Source organism: Pleurodeles waltl, chromosome 7 (genome assembly GCF_031143425.1).
Source record: "Pleurodeles waltl isolate 20211129_DDA chromosome 7, aPleWal1.hap1.20221129, whole genome shotgun sequence".
Classification (NCBI taxonomy): Eukaryota; Metazoa; Chordata; class Amphibia; order Caudata; family Salamandridae; genus Pleurodeles; species Pleurodeles waltl.
The window spans coordinates 437,378,666-437,402,183 of NC_090446.1; the positions used below are offsets into that span (position 1 = coordinate 437,378,666).

General features: G+C 46.5%; 1 protein-coding gene across 2 annotated transcripts in view; it reads right to left on the minus strand.

Annotated features, from left to right (window-relative positions):
- Nucleotides 1-23,518, minus strand: part of RABEP2 (rabaptin, RAB GTPase binding effector protein 2) — a 703,205-nt gene that overhangs the window by 520,232 nt on the left and 159,455 nt on the right. For both annotated transcript variants that reach the window (XM_069243969.1, XM_069243970.1), the window contains exons 3-5: nt 17,624-17,781; nt 581-700; nt 39-413 (exon numbers count right to left, since the gene is read on the minus strand). In XM_069243969.1, the coding sequence (XP_069100070.1) occupies nt 39-413; nt 581-700; nt 17,624-17,781 (653 nt within the window). The remainder of the gene's footprint in view (nt 1-38; nt 414-580; nt 701-17,623; nt 17,782-23,518) is intronic.

Consider the following 23,518-nt stretch of genomic DNA (forward strand, 5'->3'; position numbering starts at 1 on the left):
GCTACACTCTCATCCATCCTGACACTGTATTTTCATACCTCTTGCTGCATATGGTTCCAGTCCTGCTCGGACACAAGCTGATACCCCGTTGGAGGGATGTATATGCATTCTGGAACGAGGGTGCCCGTGGAGACCAGGGAGGCAGTCTCCTCCTGCTCAGGGCTCAGCTTTTTGCGTTGTAGGGTGCTGCTCATGGTGAAAGAGCCAATGGAGACATTATCACAATTCCGAGCAAAAGCCTCAGCACCCACAGAGAGGTCAGGCTCATCAGAGGAAGAGTCGCCCTCACTCACTGGCTCTGAGCTTTCTTCAATGTCAATGATCTGGGGGGTTCTCTTCTGGAAGGCATCTGGCACATGGGGTTCTGGGTCCTGTGGCCTAGCAATCTTTGATGAAGCAGCCACACAGGGATCCTGAGGAAATCAACAGACACAGTCTGAGCATGTGATCAAACTCACCAAAGCAATCTGTGGGAACAAGAATGTTCCAAGAAAAACATAAAAAAAACAGCAAAAGCCAGAGTCTGTCCTTTTACTATATCTCTCTTCAAACTCTCCCTTTCATTAGCTATCATATTTACCTTTGCATCTTTAAAGTTGTAGATCTGTTCCTCTGCTCGCTTCAGCTTCAATTTCAGCTCCATGATTTCTTTTTCCATAGGCAGAACAATGTCCCGCAACTTCTCTGCATCCTCATGAGCCTGAACACAGAAATACAACATGACAAAAATCCTGTTCCCCCGGGGCTATATTTACGAACAAAACTTCCCATGGAGACAGAATGGGTAAACACCTTTCATACATATGGCCCATTGTCTATTCCCAACAATTACTATTTCACACCAGTCTGTCTCCGGGCATGACTGTTCTCTTATCCATCTATCAATTCAGAACCAAGACTGCCTGAGCAAGCAGCCAACATTCGGAAGTGCTGAAAATCTCCTGATCCAACAAACCTAGGAACCTTTTTGAATATCATTAACTTTTCATTTCCACTGACCCACAGGGTTGATCACTGCTGCCAATGAAACAAGAGCTTGAAACTCTCTGTCCTCTGACTTAAACAACAGTTGCTAACTTCAACAAAACTTTGCTTTAGTTAACACATCCATTTTTACCAGCTACAAGAAAGTCCAAGGAAACAATAATTTTCAACCAGTCTACATGCAAAATAGCTCATTTAATGTTCCTTGTGTTTGAATTACCAGTGCCTAGCTTTCTTCTTTTCACACTGCCCATGTTTATGTTAACAGTATATGCTTAATCTGTAAGCTGTCTGCTTTATTTATCCTGCTAGTAAGTTACCTGCCGATGTTCACTAAGAGGGTCTCTTTGAGCTCTATGTGACTTCAGAGTGAGAGAAGGGAGGTTCCTAGTTTGTAATGTTGAGGTTTGCCTAAACAAGGTGAGCTGGGAGATTCCTTCACCTGCAGAACTGATGGCCTGACTCAAATCGTTATCCAAAAAATATCAAAACAAACCCCTAGGTGGCCGGATGACATAAGTCGAACAGTGCTTTTCCAATCTGGAGTATGAACTGCAATCTGTTTAACAACAAATGGCAGAACAGGGTCAAAAAGCTAAACACTTGGCCTGCAAAGTATAAGATTTGAGAAATCGTATGCACAGGAACAATCTGTGAGTATTAGGTATCCCACAAGGTGCAGAAGGATATGTTCCCATGGGGTTTACAGTGCTCTGTTTTCAACAGGCCCTCCCCAACTTAAATATTGGTACACTGGCTGCTAAATACAAACGGCCTACCAATTCCTGTCCCAAAAATCAGAAAAGGAATCCTTGGGCTATACTGATTTACATATGCAACTTAATCTTTACGGAGTTACTGTATCAAACAGCATGCCTCAATGCCTTAGGAAGGTCAGTGATTTAGTGTTCTTTGTTCAATCTGGTTTTTGCAACGTAACAGTAGAAAGTTGAAGCCAACTTCAGAAGCTAATTCCATTATTCCATGAAGGTGGTGCATAGATACACTTAGAAGACTCTGCTAAACAGTGTTAAAAACAGACATGTGCATTGACAAAGCACTAGTGTAGAAAAGTGGAGTATTATGTGGTGTGGGAGTTACTCCTCACCATGTTATAGTATCACAATACCTAAGAGACGGTCCTTGGATTCACACTAGTAAACCCTCAGCTCAATCCTGGTAGTGTGGCAAGAGCAGTTAGGCTTTTCTTAGAGGAACATGTGTTATGCATTTCACAACACCAACATGGAGGATAAGTAATTAACATGACTCGAAAGAAATCTGACACAAATTTATAAAAATAGAGCCTATTTTTATATAATTTTAGCTACCAAAACAAACAGTATAGGTTCGTGAGCACCAGAGATACTGATTTTGGAAGTAATAAACAATCACTGCAGAAATGGCATTTAAACGTTGCACTGAAGTTAATGGCAAAATGTCATATGTTGCAAATATGGAATGAGAAAGTGACTTAAGTTGAATCCCTTGGGTGTTAAGCTACTGCAGTCCCTGGGACCAGATCACAACAGTCAGAGGAGTTGTACCTTGCCTGTGATGCCTGAGTGCAGAGTTGTTGTGGCTGTTTGGGGTGCTGAACAGGGCTCATGTTGAAGTCAACAGCAGGGATGCAACTGGTGGAATTTAATTACTTGGAGGTCGAGCTGCGGGGAATCCTTACAGGGGTAAGGTGGTGCGAGCCCTGGGACCAGGTCACAACAGTCAGTTTGCTCGTACCAGGTCTATGGGATCCGGATGCAGAGTTGTCCTGGCCGTCTGTGGTGCTCAACGGGGCTCACGCTGATGCTGTTTTGACCGCTGGCACAACGATGCTGACAAACAGGTGCAGAATCTCAGCTGGGGCTGGGCTGCAGATGTTGGATGCAGGTTGCATGCTGTGCCCTGCACCTGCAGTGTTGAGTAAAGGGGTTAGGTACCAAACTGGCAAACAACAAGCCTTGGCAGCAGTAAGGGGGCAGAAATCCTTTAAGAAGCTACTGTGGTCCGAGAGCCTGAGATAGTGGCCTGAAACTTGGAGGCAGTCTAGACTTCAACTCCCAGAAGACACTGGATCATCTGGCTTCTGTCAATCTTGCGGCGTGCCCGATGGCCGGTGAAACTTCGGATCCTGCAGCTGTTTTTACCTGCACCTTGCAGGGGACTGGTGACACCAATTAAAGGGAGACTGAAGGTGCTTCAGGCTTCCACAAGTGCCCCTCTGGTCGGGGAAGACACGTTTTGAACAAGGATGAAGGTCGATCGAGCAGTTCCTAGTCTGTTGCCTCAGGGACAGAGCTTCCCTCTTTTGCTTTGTAGCAGGGGGGAAAGTCCAGTAATCGGTGATGCAGAGCTTCTTTGGGTCCTTCTTCAAAGTTGGTCGGTCAGATCTGAGGTTCTGATTCCAGGAGTGTGTTTTACATTCTGGATTTAGGGGAGTTAGGGGTGTGGAGGCTAGTGGCTAATGGGCAGCTGGGTCCTACAGCTAATCTGCCCCTGAGGTGACTACATCCGTTGGGACAGGTCACCTTTAGCTACCCAGAACCCTCTATTCTGCCACTCCTAAGATGGCAGAAATCCTGGGCTGCTCACCCTAGAGGTGTGGTCAGTCTGCTGGGGGTGTGCACAGTCCTGCAAATCTGCTGCCTGACCATGAGCAAATGTGCCTTGGAGTCAGGGGAGGGCTGCTTCCTCGCTGGACGACATCGCTGATGGCTAGCAGGGGCGGTGAAGCCTTTGAAGCTCACCTCCCTGATGGTTCTATTCACTATCGAGCTGAGGGGAGGGAGGTGTGACCTCCTTCCTGCCTCAGCCCTTTGTTCTGACTCTTGGGAGCGCCCAGCAGGAGGTCAGAAACCTGTCTTGGTGGCAGCAAGCGCAGGAAGAAGTGCAGGCTGCTCAGTCAGAGCACAAAGAAAGGTGGCAAACAGGTGGCCCAGCACTAGTGTGCCAACTGGGTGCATGCCAGCTGTTCCTCGACATTAGAATAATTTTGTGGGAGAGGAGGCATGTTGTTTGATACCAAACCCGACATAACTAGGCAGTACCGTCACGGAGCTAGCAGCCTTGGTAAACTAGGGCTTAAGTCCCATGTTACCCTATGGACCGGCCTGCACCTAAAGTGCACCTTAATGGAAAAGACGCTATAAAGACACGGACGCTCATGCTAACATGTCTGCACTGTAACACACAAACTAGTGCTGCAGCCCTGGGGACCCCTTTACCACCTATGCCCTGGGTAAGTACCATCTACTAGGGCCTTACAGGGTGGGTAAAGTCTTGCCAATCAGGTAATTGCCAAGTCAACATAACAATTTAGTGACAGAGCGCAGGCACTAGGGCCTGTTTAGCAGACTTTCAGAGCACTAACAGAACCATACCCATCAGCATTGGGGTAAAAAGTGGGGGATGACCATGCACAAGGGGGCACTTTCTACATTACCCCTACCCCCCCCAGACAAAAGGGGTTGAGCAACTAACCTACACCAAAGGCCATCTGCATTAGCATGGTCAGTCCCTTGTCTGGGTTTCACTGTAAAGTCCATACCCTGTAGGGAAATTGACCACCTCATCAGTTTGGGGTTTTCCCCTCTCATCTGCATCAGCCATCTGAGAGGCCTGTGGTTGGTTTGAACCTTGAAGTGAGTCTCAAACAAATATGGTCTCCGCTTCTTCCAGGGCCAAACCACAGCAAAGGCTTCCCTCTCAATGGAATTCCAACGCTGCTCTCTCTAGAGGAGTCGCCTGCTGATGTAGGCAACTGGTTGATCATGGCCCTCATCATTTGTTTGTGCTAACATTGCTCCAATCCCATGTTCAGAAGCATTGTCTAAACAATTAACTTCTTCGTATAGTCAGGTGCTTTGAGTACAGCTGCTGAGTACATATCCTCTTTCAGGGTGTCAAAGGCCTTCTGACATCATGCAGTCCAAATGACTTTTTTCAGCTGTTTCTTTGAGGTACCTTCAATTAAGGAAGCCACAATGGTCCCATAATTCTTCATAAACTGTCTATACTACCAGGTCAAGCCAAGGAAGGCCCTGACCGAGTCTGGGTTTTGGGACACTCCCCGTCCAGAATGGTCTGGATCTTACGTTGGAGAGGTTATACTTGGCCTCCACCTACAAGGTGGCCCAGGTACACAACAAAACTCTACCCGATCTGGCACTTACTGGCATTGATAGTCGGGCCCGCCTAATGCAGGGCCTATAACCAGGTGGACCAGGATATCCTCCCACGTGGAACTAAAGACGGCAATGTCCTAAGTATGCTGCACTAAAGTCTCCCAGGCCTGAGAGAACTCAATTCACCAACCTTTGGAAGGTGGCAGGTGCATTTTTTTTTTATTCAAAGGTCATCACAGTAAACTGGTAGAGGACCTCTGGGGTGGAAAATGCAGACCTCTCTTTGGCTCCATTGGTGAGACCAATTTGTCAGTACCCTGAGGTTAAGTCAAAGATACTTAGGAATTTGGCTGCAACCAACTTGTCAATCAGCTCATCTGCCCTAGGGATAGGATTAGCATCAGTTTTTGTAACAACATTGAGGCCTATGTAATCCACGCATAACCTCATCTCAGGTTTTCCACATTTTGAGTGAGGTTTGGGGACCAGCACCACTGGACTAGCCCAGGGGCTGTCAGAAGGTTCAATGACCATGAGCTCAAAACGTCTTCCAGAACTCAGTCTTCATGCAAGCTTTAACTTGGTCTGACTGGCTGTACTTTGTATTTTTGACAGGGAGGGTGTCACCGGTGTCCACATCATAGGTACATCATGCTGTTAGTCCAGGATTTAAAGAACATAGCTCAGCAAACTGGCTTAGGAATGGTCTGCAGTCCACAGTTGGGCACAGTGAGGGTGTCAGGAAAGACTACACCTTCAACTAACCCATCTTAGGAATTGAGTGATAAAAGGCAGGGAGGGGTTCACTCTCCATCTCCTGTCCTTAATCAGTGACCATCAACATGGTCATGTCAGTCCTGTTGGGATTTTAGGCAATTTACATATAGGACCCTAGGAGGGTATCTGGGGGTGCCCAAGTCTACCAGGTAGGTGACATCCCCCTTCCTTTTCCAAAATTGGATTGGGCCCATTCCATTTGTCCTGGAGGGCCCTGGGAACCACAGGCTCCAACACCCACAGCAGCTAACTTGGTTGGTACTCTACCATTGCTGACCTCTGGTCATGCAAGTGCTTGATAAGCTCCTGGCTGGCAACAAGGTTTTTATTTGCCTTCTTCATGTTCTCTGCAATGCGTCAACGCAGGGCTAGCACATAATCAACAATGTCCTATTTAGGCTCTTTGAGAGGCATCTCCCATCCTTCCCTTACAAGACTCATTGGACCCGTTACATGATGACCAAACACAAAATCAAAAGGGGTGAACCCAACCCAATGTTGTGGTACCTCACTGTATACAAACTACATGCAAGGTAAAAGGACATCCCACCTCCCTCTGACTTTTTCAGATAGGACCATTATTATGCCTTTGAGGGTTTTGTTGAACTCTTTCAACCAACCCATTTGCCTGAGGTTGACAGGGGGTAGTAAACTTGTAACTCACCCCACATTCATCCCAAATTGCTTTCAGATAGGCAGACATAAAATTAGTACGTCTATCGGACTACCTCTTTAGGAAACCCAACCCTGGTGAAGATATTAATTAAGGCCTTTGCTACCGCTTGGGCAGTTGCAGTCCTAAGAGGGATTGCCTCTGGATATCTAGTGGCACGGTCCACTACCACTAAAATAAAACGATTTCCAGATGCAGCTTGAGGGTCCATGGGGTTAACAATGTCAATCCCCAAAAGGTGTCCCAACCACAGGTAGTGGAATTAAAGGAGTCTTTAGTTATTTGCCTGTCTTGCCACTGGCCTGGCAGATCACACAAGAGCGACAAAACCCCTTCACTTTCTCAGACATCTGGGACCAGTAACAATGGGCAACCAGCCTGTCCCAGGTTTTGGAGTGTCCCAGATGTCCAGCTAAGGGGATGACATGGGTCAATGTGAGAATAAACTCTCTGTACTTCTGGGGGAGCACCACTCTCCTGGATGACCCTGGTGTAGGAAGGTAGCCTCTTTTTAGTCCTGTTACCCCCACTTTTGGCCTGTTTGTGAGTATATGTCAGGGTGTTTTCACTGTCTCACTGGGATCCTGCTAGCCAGGGCCCAGTGCTCATAGTGAAAACCCTATGTTGTCAGTGTGTTTGATATGTGTCACTGGGATCCTGCTAGCCAGGACCCCAGTGCTCATAGGTTTGTGGCCTGTATGTGTTCCCTGTGTGGTACCTAACTGTATCACTGAGGCTCTGCTAACCAGAACCTCAGTGTTTATGCTCTCTCTGCTTTCAAAATTGTCACTACAGGCTAGTGACTAATTTTACCAATTCTCATCGGCACACTGGAACACCCTTATAATTCCCTTGCATATGTTACCTAGGTACCCAGGATATAGGGGTTCCAGGAGATCCCTATGGGCTGCAGCATTTCTTTTGCCACCATAGGGAGCTCAGACAATTCTTACACAGGCCTGCCACTGCAGCCTGAGTGAAATAACGTCCACGTAATTTCACAGCCATTTTTCACTGCACATAAGTAACTTATAAGTCACCTATATGTCTAACCCTCACTTAGTGAAGGTTAGGTGCCAAGTTACTTAGTGTGTGGGCACCCTGGCACTAGCCATGGTGCCGCCACATTGTTCAGGGCAAATTCCCCGGACTTTGTGAGTGCGGGGACGCCATTACACGAGTGCGCTACACATAGGTCACTACCTATGTGTAGCGTCACAATGGTAACTCCGAACATGGCCATGTAACATGTCTAAGATCATGGAATTGTCACCCCAATACCATTCTGGTATTGGGGGGACAATTCCATGATCCCCCGGGTCTCTAGCACAGAACCCGGGTACTGCCAAACTGCCTTTCCGGGGTTTCCACTGCAGCTGCTGCCAACCCCTCAGACAGGATTCTGCCCTACTGGGGTCTGGGTAGCCCAGTCCCAGAAAGGCAGAACAAAGGATTTCCTCTGAGAGAGAGTGTTACACCCTCTCCCTTTGGAAATAGGTGTGAAGGGCTGGGGAGGAGTAGCCTCCCCCAGCCTCTGGAAATGCTTTGATGGGTACAGATGGTGCCCATCTCTGCATAAGCCAGTCTACACTGGTTCAGGGATCCCCCAGCCCTGTTCAGGTGCGAAACTGGACAAAGTAAAGGGGAGTGACCACTCCCCTGACCAGTACCTCCCAGGGGAGGTACCCAGAGCTCCTCCAGTGTGTCCCAGACCTCTTCCATCTTGGATGAAAAGGTGTTGGGGCACAATGGACTGCTCTGAGTGGCCAGTGCCAGCAGGTGACGTCAGAGACCCCTCCTGATAGGTGCTTACCTCTTTCAGTAGCCAAGCCTCCTTTCCTAGTAGCCAAACCTCCTTTTCTGGCTATTTGGGGTCTCTCCTCTGGGCTATTCCTCAGATAACGAATGCAAGAGCTCACCAGAGTTCCTCTGCACTTCCCTCTTAGACTTCTGCCAAGGATCGACCGCTGACTGCTCCAGGACGCCTGCAAAACCGCAACAAAGTAGCAAGACAACTACCAGCAACATTGTAGCGCCTCATCCTGCCAACTTTCTTGACTGTTTCCTGGTGGTGCATGCTCTGAGGGCTGTCTGCCTTCACCCTGCACTGGAAGCCAAGAAGAAATCTCCTGTGGGTCGACGGAATCTTCCCCCTGCTAACGCAGGCACCAAACGTCTGCATCACCGGTCCTCTGGGTCCCCTCTCATCCTGACGAGCATGGTCCCTGGAACACAGGAGCTGGGTCCAAGTGTCTCCCACAGTCCAGTGGCCCTTCTGTTCAAAGTTGGTGAAGGTAAGTCCTTGCCTCTCCATGCCAGACAGCAAACCTGTGTACTGCGTGATTTGCAGCTGCTCCAGCTTCTGTGCACTTCTCCAAGGATTCCTTTGTGCAGAGCCTAGCCTGGGTCCCCAGCACTCCGTCCTGCATTGCCCAACTCGCTGAGTTGGACTCCGACGTCATGGGACCCTCCTTTGTAACTCTGAGTCGACCGCTGTCCTCAGATCTTCCAAGTGCCTGCTCCGGTACTTCTGCGGGTGCTGCCTGCTTCTGGTGGGCTCTCTGAGTTGCTGAGCGCCCCCTCTGTCTCCTCCTCCAAGGGGCGACATCCTGGTCCTTCCTGGTCCCCAGAAGAACCCAAAATTCTCAACAGCCACTCTTGCAGCTAGCAAGGCTTGTTGCGGTATTTCTGCCTGGAAACACTTCTGCAACATCCAGCATGCCGTGGGACATCTTCCATCTAAAGGAGAAGTTCCTAGCCCTTTTCGTTGTTGCAGAATCTTCGGCTTCTTCCACCCGGAGGCAGCCCTTTTGCACCTTCATCCTGGGTTTTCTGGACTCCTGCCCCCCCTGGACACTTTCGTGACTCTTGGACTTGGTCCCCTTCCTTTACAGGTCCTCAGGTCCAGGAATCCGTCTTCAGTGTTTTGCTGGTGCTTGTGGTTCTTGCAGAATCCCCTATCACGACTATTGTGTCTTTCTGGGGTAGTAGGGTAACTTTACTCCTACTTTTCAGGGTCTTGGGGTGGGGTATTTTGGACACCCTTAGTGTTTTCTCTACAACTTCCCATAGGCCTGGGGTCCATTCATGATTCGCATTCCACTTTTGGAGTATGGTTTGTGTTGCCCCTAGGCCTATGCCTACCTATTGCATCCTATTGTGATTCTACATTGTTTGCACTACTTTTCTTACTGTTACTTACCTGTTTTGGGTTTGTGTACATATAATTTGTGTATATTACTTACCTCCTAAGTGAGGGTATCCTCTGAGATACTTTTGGCATATTGTCACTAAAATAAAGTACCTTTATGTTTAGTACTTTTGAGTATTGTGTTTTCTTATGATATTGTGCTATATGATATAAGTGGTATAGTAGAAGCTTTGCATGTCTCCTAGTTCAGCCTAAGCTGCTTTGCCATAGCTACCTTCTATCAGCCTAAACTGCTAGAAACTCCTCTATTCTACTAATAAGGGATAACTGGTCCTAGCACAGGGTATAAGTACCACAAGGTACCCACTATAAGCCAGGCCATCCTCCTACACCTGGTTTGGGGTCCTTGGCCTCCGTGTACAGCAACCCATCCTCCCAGTAGACCCTTTGGGTAACACTGATATCACCCTTCTCCTGCCTGGCAGCTTGTTGCCTGAGGTCTTCTAGAGTAGGGCACTCTCTTTACCATTGTCACAGGTCTTCTCTGGAGCATCCCCCTGCACTGAGAAGCTCTGACAGGTCAGGCCAGGATTCCTCAGCTGAAGTTCCCTCCTCAGGCACGAGGGCACCTTCCTCTGGGGAAATCACCCCCTGGTCCTGTGACCTCTTTGAAACTGCCTTAGCAGACTTCTTGCCTTTCTTTGTTGGAGATATCTTGGTCCACTCTTTCAGGATCCTAGCCCCCCTCCTTTCCCCGACATGCTATCTGTGCTCTTGTGGAGACACACCCACTCAGGAAATCCAAGCATTTCTGCATGTGCCTTCCTTTCAACTTCTGCTCAAGAAGAAGTCTCCAGATAATTTCCCAACAGGCACTCCACTGGGATGGCAGGAACACAACTACCTTCTTTGGGCCAGTAACCCTTCCCCATTCTAAGCATACCAAAGTCATGGGATGTAGCTTAGTCTCATTGTCAGCACTGGTAAGCTAGTGACTGACACCAGGCAACATGTGGTCTGGGGAAACAGTTTACAGCCACCATAGTGACACTGGCACCTGTATCCCTTAGAGCCTCTACTTCAGTCCCACTGATCTTCGGCCACTGTCTATACATCTTCATGCTTGGAGGTAAGACAGCCAGGGTCTCACTATCCACCTCAACCACGGATACTAAGGTAGCTTTAGTATAACTTTTGGCCCCTCCAGAGCACACTTCCAATTTCCACCCTTATGATAGCCAACCCTTGGTATAGTCCACCAATTGGGGACTTTCTGGAGCTTGCTGCATCTACCTTTCTATGACCTCCCTGATGACAGACATGGCACAACCCAAAAGCCATCTTTGGGTCCCAGTTTTTAAACTGATACCTCCTCTCCCTTTGGATTGTGAGACGTCTCAGGGCCCAACCTCCTGAGAAGTCTTTTGTGGCCCTTCAGAGAACTCTTAGTTTTATCTTGCTCTTTGCTCACCTCTTTCCTCTCGTGGAAAGGCTGAGAACCCTTCTTCTGGTTACCTCCACTCTGGGTCTTTTCAGGCACCCTGGATCCAACCAATTTGTCAGATATCTTCCCCAGTTCTCGGGGAGAACACAACTCAGAATCCATCAACTGCTGACACAATTTCTCTCTGGTACAATGAGTCAGTATGTGCTCTTTCGTAATTAGATTGTAGAACCCATCATAAGTGTCTACCTTATTGCCTTTAATCCAGCCCTTTAGTGTTTTGACAGAACAATCCACAAAGTCCAACCAGGTCTGGTTCTGACCTTTCTGGGTGTCCCTGAACTTCAACCTGTACTCTTCTGTGGTGAATCCAAACCCTTCTATGAGTGTATCATTCAATTGCTTGTAGGGCTCAGCCAGTTTCTCAGGAAGGGTCAGAAGTCTATCTCTGCCCTTAACTGGGAATAATTCCCAAAGTAGAAGCCCCCGTAATGAGATGGTAACTTCCCCATTCTGCAAGCCCTCTCTAAGACTGCAAACCATTTATCAATGCCATCTCCATTACTAAACCTAAGGACAATTCCTTTAGGGATGTTTGGGTCAAAGGATTCCTCCTTTTCCCTGTTGACATTGCTGCCACCATCTGTGGGCCTAAGGCCCAACCTAGCCCTCATCTCTTCTAGTGCTAGTCACCTTTCCTCAAGTTTGAGTTTCCTCCCCTCCAAGGAGATTAGGTCCAACTCTTCCTCAAGGACTCCTACCCTCTTACTAGAGGTGCTAGAGTGACTCCTGTCACTTCTCACTGGTGCAGGTGGTCTGGGGAAGGGTTGGGAATCATGGTCCTCATCTCCTTCCCCTTCATTTTCAGGGGCAAGAGCATCTTCCTCCACCTCTATAGGTTCTCTTGTTGAGGAAGCTGCCTCTTTCTCTACCCTGTCTTCTTCATAGAGGCTAAGGGCCTTTTTAGGTCCTCCTTTTTGGCTGTAGCTCCACAGCCAATACCTCTAGCCTTGCACAGAGGTCTCAGGGCACTGATCCTGAGGGCTGGCAGGATGGACAAGTCAAAACTCTTGTCAGCATCTATTGTGCTTTTTAACCTAAGAGTTGGGATCTCATTACTAGAAATTTTAAAAAAATGTCCTAACTCACTTGATACCTAATTGAATGGGGTCTATCCAGAACCCAACAAGCCAATTGGAAAAATCGAAAACTAATTGCAAAAATACTTATTGATGCTAAAGAAAATTTCGTGGATTTCTCGTGCAAAATACACTTATGACCAAGTGGTACTGTGATCCCACCACTAGAACACCAATGTAGGAAAGTGGAGTATTATGTGGTGTGGGGGCTAGTCCTCACCATCTAATAGTATCACATTAACTCCTTTGATTCACACTAGTAAACCCTCAGCTCAATCCTGGTAGTGTAGAAAGAGCAGTCTGGCTTTACTTGAAGGAACATGTTACACATTTCACAGCACAAACATGGACGATAAGTAACTGTCACAACTCAAAAGAAATTTGACACTAATTTATAAAAATAGAGCTTTTTTAAAACATAATTTTAGGCACCAAAACAAACAGTATAGGTTCAGGAGTACCAGAGATATCGATTTTAGGAGGAATAGAAAAATCAGTGCAGAAATGGCATTTAAACGTGCATTGAAGTCAATGTGGAAAATGTCATAAATTGCAAAAATGCACTCGGAAAGTGAGTAGCATGGAACCTTTTGGGGATTAAGCTAGGGCTGTCCCTGGGACCACATCACGACAGTCAGAGCAGTTTTACCTGGCCCGTGGAGCCCAGGTGCAGGGTTGTCCTGACTATCCGTGGAGCTGCACGGGACTCGAATTTAAATCAATGGGAGGGATGCCAATGGTGGAATTCGACCACTTGGACGTCGAGCTGCGGGGAATCCTTACAGGGGTAAGGTGGTGCGGGCCCTGGGACTAGGCTACAACAGTCAGTACGCTCCTACCAGGTCCATGGGGTCAGTGTGCAGAGTTGTCCTGGCTCTCCGTGGTGCTGAATGGGGCTTGCGCTAGTGGTGTTTTTACCACTGGCACGACGATGCTGACAAATGGATGCAGAATCTCAGCTGGGGCTGGGATGTGGATGTCGGATGCAGTTTGCATGCTGTGTCCTTTGGGAAGTTACTGGGGTCTGAGGGAGTCAGATAACAGCCTGAAACTTGAAGGCAGGCTGGACTATAACTCCCAAAAGACAATGGACCACCTTGTTTCAGTCGATCCCATGGCAGGCCCTATGGCCGGTGAAACTTCAGATCCTGCTGCAGTTTTTATATGCACCTTGTAGGTGACTGGTGCTACCAATCCAAGAGAGATTGAAAGTGCTTCTGGCTTCCACAAGTGAGGAGGGAGTGACGAGTTTTGGCACTGGATGACAGTCGATCACCCATTTCCCAGTTTGTTGCCTCAGGGATAGAGTTTCCCTCTTTTGCTTTGTAGCAGGGGCAGAGTCCGGTTATCAGTAATGAAGAGCTTCTTTGGGTCCTTCTTCGAAGTTTGTCAATCAGATCTGAGGTTCTGGTGTCAGGGGTGTTGTGTTCTTTAAATCCTCTAATTAGGGGTGTGGAGGCTAGTAGCCAATGGACAGCTAGCTCCTACAGCTAATCCACCCCTGAGGTGACCAGTTCCAGTGGGAGAGGTCACCTTTAGCTATCCAGAAACCTTTATTCTACCACTCCTAAGATGGCAGAAATCAAAATTTAGTGTACAGGCCGGGTTGCTCACCCTAGATGTGTGGCCACCGTGCTGGGGGTGTGCACAGTCCTGCATACTTAAATTTCCTGCCTGACCATGAGCAAATGTGCCTGGAGGCAGTGGGAGGGCTGTTTCCTTGCTGGAGGACAGCATTGATGGCTATCGGGGCAAGTGAAGCCTTCAAAGCACACAGCCCTGATGGCTCTATTTACCAGCCCGGCTGAGTGGAGTGAGGTTTGAGCTTTAGGCCCAGGTGGCCTGGCAGGAGGCCAGAAACCTGTCTTGGCGGCAGCAAGCGCACAAGAAGCGGAGGCTGCTCGGCCCGAGCACAAAGGAGGGTGGCAAACAGGTGGCCCGGCACTAGTGTGTCACCTGGGTGCATGCCAGCCGTCCCTCGACATGAGAATCATGATGAGGGTGAGAAGGCATGTTGGTGACACCAAACATATCTAGGTGGTACCGTCACAAAGCTAGCAGCCCTGGTAAAACAGGGGCTTAAGTCCCATGTTATCCTATGGACCAGCCTGCACTAATAGTGCATCTTAATGGAAAGGACGCTAAAGAGACATGGAAGCTCATGTTTTCATGTGTGCACCTTAAAATTCAATAACCCTGCCTCTTGGGCTGCAGAAGCCTACCTTAGGGGTGTCTGACATACATATAAGGCAGTACATGGGATTGTGCCACTCTTGGTGAGGGCACAGTCCAACTCGAGCAGACTGCATCACTCTGGCAGTCTGCAATGGCAGGACTGTCATCATTACTTTGAGGGGGCGGGGGGTTGGGCGGGGTCACCCAGGGTAGCACAAACTTGTTCTGCAGCCCTGGGGCTCCTGTGCCCTGGGCACCATCTACTAGGACCTTACAGGAGAGTAAAGTTAATTGCCATAACAATTTAGATAGAGGGCACTGCGGCATAGTCATACACATCAGCAGTGGGATAAAAAGTGGGGGGGTGAACATAAACAAAGGGGCACTTTCCGACAACCAGCCAAGGAACTCCTACAGCAATGGTCAAAGGTCCCTCATGTGATACTGCCTAATCAGGTCTTTTCTCTTTTCTTGGGGGGGAGGGGGGGTGTTGGTTGCAAGAGGCCCCTCCCCAAGGCAGAGGGGTCTCAGGGGTAATCTTCTAAAGTTGGTATGGAAAGCGGTGCTAGGGGAAACACATGCACTGAACACAGGTGGTCACTTAACGTTTTATTAAGGTTTATGGTCTGGAAGATAGTTGGCAATATTGCAGGCCTCTTTCTTCAGGCTGTACCTATTATTTCTTGTCACAAACACTATTCAAGGCTTGAAATGTTCTGGGTAGATCAAGTCCTTGCACCACATATCTCTGTTTAACTCTATCCTCACAATCTTATCGGATGATAATTTTGTAGTTCCCTATATTTCTAGGGAGGCTTAAGGGGTCAAGCCTGCAACCAGAAGACGGACATTTTACAGTTCTTTGCTATTTAATTAACATTTTAAAAAATTGATGAGCAATACACATTAAAACTTTTTTCAAGAAGATTCTGGTATGATCTCTGCTTTGAATGATCTGGGTTGTGATGAAGGCAGTGGGTTGTGGGGCTACCATTATCAGCAGAGATCGAAATCCTCACAAGGAAACAGAAAGATTACACACCTCCATAAGAACTCTAGAAGGTGAACAGGCCTCTCTAATTCGTCAGGAGGCACAGACATTTCAGGTAGTTAATGGTGTTCAGAAACTGGCCTTCAGTGTTGTTTTTACCACAAAGATAATCTGGGATAAAGCTGTTAAATCTACAGAAAATGGCCGTTTTAGGTATTTTTAGAATAGTACGAACATTCGACGTACCTTGAAATCAAGGAACTGGAGATCCACACTGGTGAATTAATACATTCTATGGGGCAGGATGTAACTTGAAAAGAATTTGTATAGCAACATTAACCAGGGCCAGTCATAAAAATCAGTGGTTACAGACCAAGGACTGTGATTTTATAATGTACTCTATATATCTTAGCCAATTGTTTGATTCCAAGGACAGCTTGTTGGGTTGATTCAATAAACCCTATACCTACATTAAGGTGCACACTGTTGGGCTGTCCCCTTTCATCACAGTTATTTGAACTCTACCTGGAACCCTACTTGCGATATCTCATGTGATGAGAAGTAATAACCCCTACCCCCCATAATATACACCTAGAACAAGCCATCTCTGCAGTCAAGGGGAAAGGAATGATTCAGCCAGGTTTCAGGATACTTATTGATTACAAATAGAACTCAGATAGTTTGTTATCAATACAAACATGTTTGAGACAAAATATATATTTCCACAGCAACCTATATGGGTATTCAAGTCTCACCACAGGTCAGGAAAATGATCTCACTCACTTATGATACATTGATTGACAAAACGTCTGTATCTTTTAGCAAGAGGAATAAGGTCTCACAGGTTGTTGTAATCTCAATAAGATGACTATTATGGCTCGCTTTTTTACCTGTTTACAGAAGTCCTCCTTTATTAATCAGTGTTGGTTTTGTGTAAAAGTAGAACAGGAATAGAGTAAATTTATATGGCAGTATAAACTACCACATAGAGGGATATAGATGTTTTTACTGCTACCATTGGATAAGGGAGGCTGGACACTACTCAATCTTCGATTTTACTATTCAGCAGCATGTTCTGGTCGCCTCTCTCAAGCTTTAAGCAGAAGAGGCGCTTAGCATCGCCAGGAACTGATACCTTAATTTGGACAGGATACTATGGCCCTTCTTACTTTAAACACAGTTAATTTAAGACTGTTTAGAATTATCTTGCTCATCACCTTTCATTTCCATCAGATTCTAGGCATTCCTCTTTAAAGTGTAACCCACATTTTCCTTCTCTCTCTCGATTTTTATCTCACAAAAGGTCAAGCTCAGGATTGCATCAATTGGGCCAGTTGCATGATGACACACTAATATAATCATTTGAGGACTTAAAATCTGTATACTCAATCCGTATGACTACAATATTTAAATGCAAACAAATGATTAAGGAATTTAGCTTGTACTCTATCCCTTTAATGAATTACTCATAAGAGGTAATGGCCGGATTAGTCATTTTTATCAGCTACTGATCGAAAGGTCAACCTGATATTTTGCAGTCATTGGCAAGTAAATGGACTCGCCCGATACGCATAGTTGCTTCAATGAAAGATGTAACCCACTCCATCAACCTTGGTTCATAATACACCACTACAATGGATGCATCCTACACAGAAAGACACTTTTCTTGGGGGTCTTGAGCACGTTTGGTATGTTTTTAATGTAGTTCGCTAAATGTGCAGTGTTTTATGTCCATTACAACAAGATTATGCTTAACCAGATCGTAGCTGAAAAGCAGCCTGTCATCTTTATCTCTTTGGTCGTCACACTTTTTAGCTAGATTTATATGCTATGGAAATGCCTATTATTAATAATAACCCAGGTGTACAGCATCTCATGCAGATTTGCGGTCCAATCATTACTTGGATGCAGTCCTAATTTCTGTTTGAGGAATAAGATTGTGAATAGTAAAGTGTTTCTATGTGATCACCTTGTTTGTGCGAAACTCACTGTGCTTTACATGCCACGTAATATGTATTTGCACTCTGGAATTATGATTAGAATGGAAATTTTGAGTATACAAATGAACAGGTATTAGCTATAAATGGTTATTATGTAGACTTTACAGAATCTATGGATGTGATTACATACAATTATTAGGAAGAATATTTTTGTCTGCATGAACTCACTTTCTCCATCTGCTTCTCCAGGGTGTCCCGGGGTAATGGAGGGCCATGATGCTTCTTCAACTGAAAGAGTTCATGCTCCTTCAGCTCCCGGTACTGATGATGCTGTGTCTGCTCTTGCTCTAGCAAATGGATCCGTGACTCATACGTGCTGATAGATTCTGAAAGAGGGAGAGAGAGATGTTAACTTACATATGCAAAAGCATATTTCCTTTGGTAGGCTCTCAGCCAATAACACCAATATGTTTAGCTAGTTATTGCTACGGTGTTGAGGGAGACTACTGCATGTAGATTACTATTTCATAAAGCTGAAAAAAGTTCTTGATCTGGTATCATGGGGGTGTCTGATTAAAACATGGCGCTGATTGTACTCATTTCTTCCTAATACACTACAGCCTCAGCTCTTAATTTTCAACTAAAATCATCCCTTTATTTCAAAGGATGTGTTTTACCTACACATAAGGCTTCCGTATTTCATTCCTCTTTCTAATATCAATTCAGTATTATCAACATTGATTCAATGAACTAACCAAATTTAGAGTATGAAGCTGAAAACATACAAACAAATCTAGAAGCTTATGACGCTGATATCTCAGTATACATTAGAGGTCCTATGAACTCGCGATCTGGTATTCTCTCAAACAGCAAGCAATATTGCCTAGGTTCTGCATGTACCATTTGGAATGGAAGAACAGTTTCTTGTCACTCTCAGTGTACTGTAAACAGGCATCACTTCAGACCTAGGATTACAAAGGTCTAAAGACTCATTAACATTTCTAGGTCTAGTCCGACAATGTTATTAATACACCAATGCAGATTCATGATGCAGGAGGCCTGCGGAAAATAAAAGAGATGGTACAGCAATGACCCTCTCTTTACATTTCTGAGTGGAAGGAGAGCAGATGTGGCAGTTCTGTCAATCCAAATCTTTTACGCATTTCCAATCTTAACCCTGAAGTATTCTTTAACCCCTTCGCTGCCAGGCCTTTTCCCCCTCCTGTGCCGAGCCTTTTTTTGGCTATTTGGAGCAGTTCGCGCTTAGGCCCTCATAACTTTTTGTTCACATAAGCTACCCACGCCAAATTTGCGTCCTTTTTTTCCAACATCCTAGGGATTCTAGAGGTACCCAGACTTTGTGGGTTCCCCAGAAGGAGGCCAAGAAATTAGCCAAAAAACAGTGAAAATTTCGTTTTTTTTAAAAAAATTGGAAAAATGGGCTGCAGAAGAAGGCTTGTGGTTTTTTCCCTGAAAAGGGCATCAACAAAGGGTTTGCGGTGATAAAATCACCAGCTTCCCAGCTTTCAGGAACAGGCAGACTTGAATCAGAAAACCCAATTTTTCAACACAATTTTGGCATTTTACTGGGACATACCCCATTTTTACGATTTTTTGTGCTTTCAGCCTCCTTCCAGTCAGTGACAGAAATGGGCATGAAACCAATGCTGGATCCCAGAAACCGCAACATTTCTGAAAAGTAGACAAAATTCTGAATTCAGCAAGGAGTAATTTGTGTAGATCCTACAAGGGTTTCCTACAGAAAATAACAACTGAAAAAGAAAAATATTGAAATTGAGGTGAAAAAAACATCCATTTTTCTCTAAGTTTTACTCTGTAATTTTTTCCTGCAATGTCAGATTTTCGAAAGCAATATACCGTTACGTCTGCTGGACTCTTCTGGTTGCGGGGATATATAGGGCTTGTAGGTTCATCAAGAACTCTAGGTACCCAGAGCCAATAAATGACCTGCACCCTGCAGTGGGTTTTCATTCTATGCCGGGTATACAGCAATTCATTTGCTGAAATATAAAGAGTAAAAAATAGCTATCAAGAAAACCTTTGTATTTCCAAAATGGGCACAAGATAAGCTGTTGAGAAGCAGTGCTTATTTGCACATCTCTGAATTCCAGGGTGCCCATACTAGCATGTGAATTACAGGGCATTTCTCAAATAGATGTCTTTTTTACACACTGTCTTACATTTGGAAGGGAAAAATGTAGAGAAAGACAAGGGGCAATAACACTTGTTTTGCTATTCTATGTTCCCCCAAGTCTCCCGATAAAAATGATACCTCACTTGTGTGGGTAGGCCTAGCGCCCGCGACAGGATACGCCCCAAAACACAACGTGGACACATCACAGAAAACAGACCTGTTTTTAGCAAAGTGCCTACCTGTAGATTTTGGCCTTTAGCTCAGCCGCCACCTGGGGAAACCTACCAAACCTGTGCATTTCTGAAAACTAGAGACCTAGGGGAATCTAAGATGGGGTGACTTGTATGGCTGGGACCAGGTTCTGTTACCCAGAATCCTTTGCAAACCTCAAAATTTGGCTAAAAAAACACATGTTCCTCACATTTCTGTGGCAGAAAGTTCTGGAATCTGAGAGGAGCCACACATTTCCTTCCACCCAGCGTTCCCCCACGTCTCCCGATAAAAATGATAACTCACTTGTGTGTGTAGGCCTAGCGCCCGCGACAGGAAACGCCCCAAAGCGCAACGTGGACACAGCCAAATTTTTGAAGGAAAACAGAGGTGTTTTTTGCAAAGTGCCTACCTGTAGATTTTGGCCTGTAGCTCAGCCGCCACCTAGGGAAACCTACCAAACCTGTGCATTTCTGAAAACTAGAGACCTGGGGGAATCCAAGATGGGGTGACTTGTGTGGCTGGGACCAGGTTCTGTTACCCAGAATCCTTTGCAAACCTCAAAATTTGGCTAAAAAAACACATGTTCCTCACATTTCTGTGGCAGAAAGTTCTGGAATCTGAGAGGAGCCACAAATTTCCTTCCACCCAGCGTTCCCCCACGTCTCCCGATAAAAATGATACCTCACTTGTGTGGGTAGGCCTAGCGCCCGCGACAGGAAACGCCCCAAAGCGCAACGTGGACACATCACAGAAAACAGACCTGTTTTTAGCAAAGTGCCTACCTGTGGATTTTGGCCTGTAGCTCAGCCGCCACCTAGGGAAACCTACCAAACCTGTGCATTTCTGAAAACTAGAGACCTAGGGGAATCCAAGATGTGGTGACTTGTGTGGCTCGGACCAGGTTCTGTTACCCAGAATCCTTTGCAAACCTCAAAATTTGGCTAAAAAAACACATGTTCCTCACATTTCTGTGGCGGAAAGTTCTAGAATCTGAGAGGAGCCACAAATTTCCTTCCACCCAGCGTTCCCCCACATCTCCCGATAAAAATTATACCTCACTTGTGTGGGTAGGCCTAGCGCCCGCGACAGGAAACGCCCCAAAGCGCAACGTGGACACAGCCAAATTTTTGAAGGAAAACAGAGGTGTTTTTTGCAAAGTTCCTACCTGTAGATTTTGGCCTGTAGCTCAGCCGCCACCTAGGGAAACCTACCAAACCTGTGCATTTCTGAAAACTAGAGACCTGGGGGAATCCAAGATGGGGTGACTTGTGTGGCTGGGACCAGGTTCTGTTACCCAGAATCCTTTGCAAACCTCAAAATTTGGCTAAAAAAACACATGTTCCTCACATTTCTGTGGCAGAAAGTTCTGGAATCTGAGAGGAGCCACAAATTTCCTTCCACCCAGCGTTCCCCCACGTCTCCCGATAAAAATGATACCTCACTTGTGTGGGTAGGCCTAGCGCCCGCGACAGGAAACGCCCCAAAGCGCAACGTGGACACATCACAGAAAACAGACCTGTTTTTAGCAAAGTGCCTACCTGTGGATTTTGGCCTGTAGCTCAGCCGCCACCTAGGGAAACCTACCAAACCTGTGCATTTCTGAAAACTAGAGACCTAGGGGAATCCAAGATGGGGTGACTTGTGTGGCTGGGACCAGGTTCTGTTACCCAGAATCCTTTGCAAACCTCAAAATTTGGCTAAAAAAACACATGTTCCTCACATTTCTGTGGCAGAAAGTTCTGGAATATGAGAGGAGCCACAAATTTCCTTCCACCCAGCGTTCCCCCACGTCTCCCGATAAAAATGATACCTCACTTGTGTGGGTAGGCCTAGCGCCCGCGACAGGAAACGCCCCAAAGCGCAACGTGGACACATCACAGAAAACAGACCTGTTTTTAGCAAAGTGCCTACCTGTGGATTTTGGTCTGTAGCTCAGCCGCCACCTAGGGAAACCTACCAAACCTGTGCATTTCTGAAAACTAGAGACATAGGGGAATCCAAGATGGGGTGACTTGTGTGGCTGGGACCAGGTTCTGTTACCCAGAATCCTTTGCAAACCTCAAAATTTGGCTAAAAAAACACATGTTCCTCACATTTCTGTGGCAGAAAGTTCTGGAATCTGAGAGGAGCCACAAATTTCCTTCCACCCAGCGTTCCCCCACGTCTCCCGATAAAAATGATACCTCACTTGTGTGGGTAGGCCTAGCGCCCACGACAGGAAACGCCCCAAAGCGCAACGTGGACACAACCAAATTTTTGAAGGAAAACAGAGGTGTTTTTTGCAAAGTGCCTACCTGTAGATTTTGGCCTGTAGCTCAGCCGCCACCTAGGGAAACCTACCAAACCTGTGCATTTCTGAAAACTAGAGACCTAGGGGAATCCAAGATGGGGTGACTTGTGTGTCTGGGACCAGGTTCTGTTACCCAGAATCCTTTGCAAACCTCACAATGTGGCTAAAAAAACACATGTTCCTAACATTTCTGTGGCAGAAAGTTCTGGAATCTGAGAGGAGCCACAAATTTCCTTCCACCCAGCGTTCCCCCACGTCTCCCGATAAAAATGATACCTCACTTGTGTGGGTAGGCCTAGCGCCCGCGACAGGAAACGCCCCAAAGCGCAACGTGGACACATCACAGAAAACAGACCTGTTTTTAGCAAAGTGCCTACCTGTAGATTTTGGCCTGTAGCTCAGCCGCCACCTAGGGAAACCTACCAAACCTGTGCATTTCTGAAAACTAGAGACTTAGGGGAATCCAAGATGGGGTGACTTGTGTGGCTCGGACCAGGTTCTGTTACCCAGAATCCTTTGCAAACCTCAAAATTTGGTTAAAAAAACACATGTTCCTCACATTTCTGTGGCAGAAAGTTCTGGAATCTGAGAGGAGCCACACATTTCCTTCCACCCAGCGTTCCCCCACATCTCCCGATAAAAATGATACCTCACTTGTGTGGGTAGGCCTAGCGCCCGCGACAGGAAACGCCCCAAAGCGCAACGTGGACACATCACAGAAAACAGACCTGTTTTTAGCAAAGTGCCTACCCGTAGATTTTGGCCTGTAGCTCAGCCGCCACCTAGGGAAACCTACCAAACCTGTGCATTTCTGAAAACTAGAGACCTAGGGGAATCCAAGATGGGGTGACTTGTGTGGCTCGGACCAGGTTCTGTTACCCAGAATCCTTTGCAAACCTCAAAATTTGGCTAAAAAAACACATGTTCCTCACATTTCTGTGGCAGAAAGTTCTAGAATCTGAGAGGAGCCACAAATTTCCTTCCACCCAGCGTTCCCCCACGTCTCCCGATAAAAATGATACCTCACTTGTGTGGGTAGGCCTAGCGCCCACGACAGGAAACGCCCCAAAGCGCAACGTGGACACAACCAAATTTTTGAAGGAAAACAGAGGTGTTTTTTGCAAAATGCCTACCTGTAGATTTTGGCCTGTAGCTCAGCCGCCACCTAGGGAAACCTACCAAACCTGTGCATTTCTGAAAACTAGAGACCTGGGGGAATCCAAGATGGGGTGACTTGTGTGGCTGGGACCAGGTTCTGTTACCCAGAATCCTTTGCAAACCTCAAAATTTGGCTAAAAAAACACATGTTCCTCACATTTCTGTGGCAGAAAGTTCTGGAATCTGAGAGGAGCCACAAATTTCCTTCCACCCAGCGTTCCCCCACGTCTCCCGATAAAAATGATACCTCACTTGTGTGGGTAGGCCTAGCGCCCGCGACAGGAAACGCCCCAAAGCGCAACGTGGA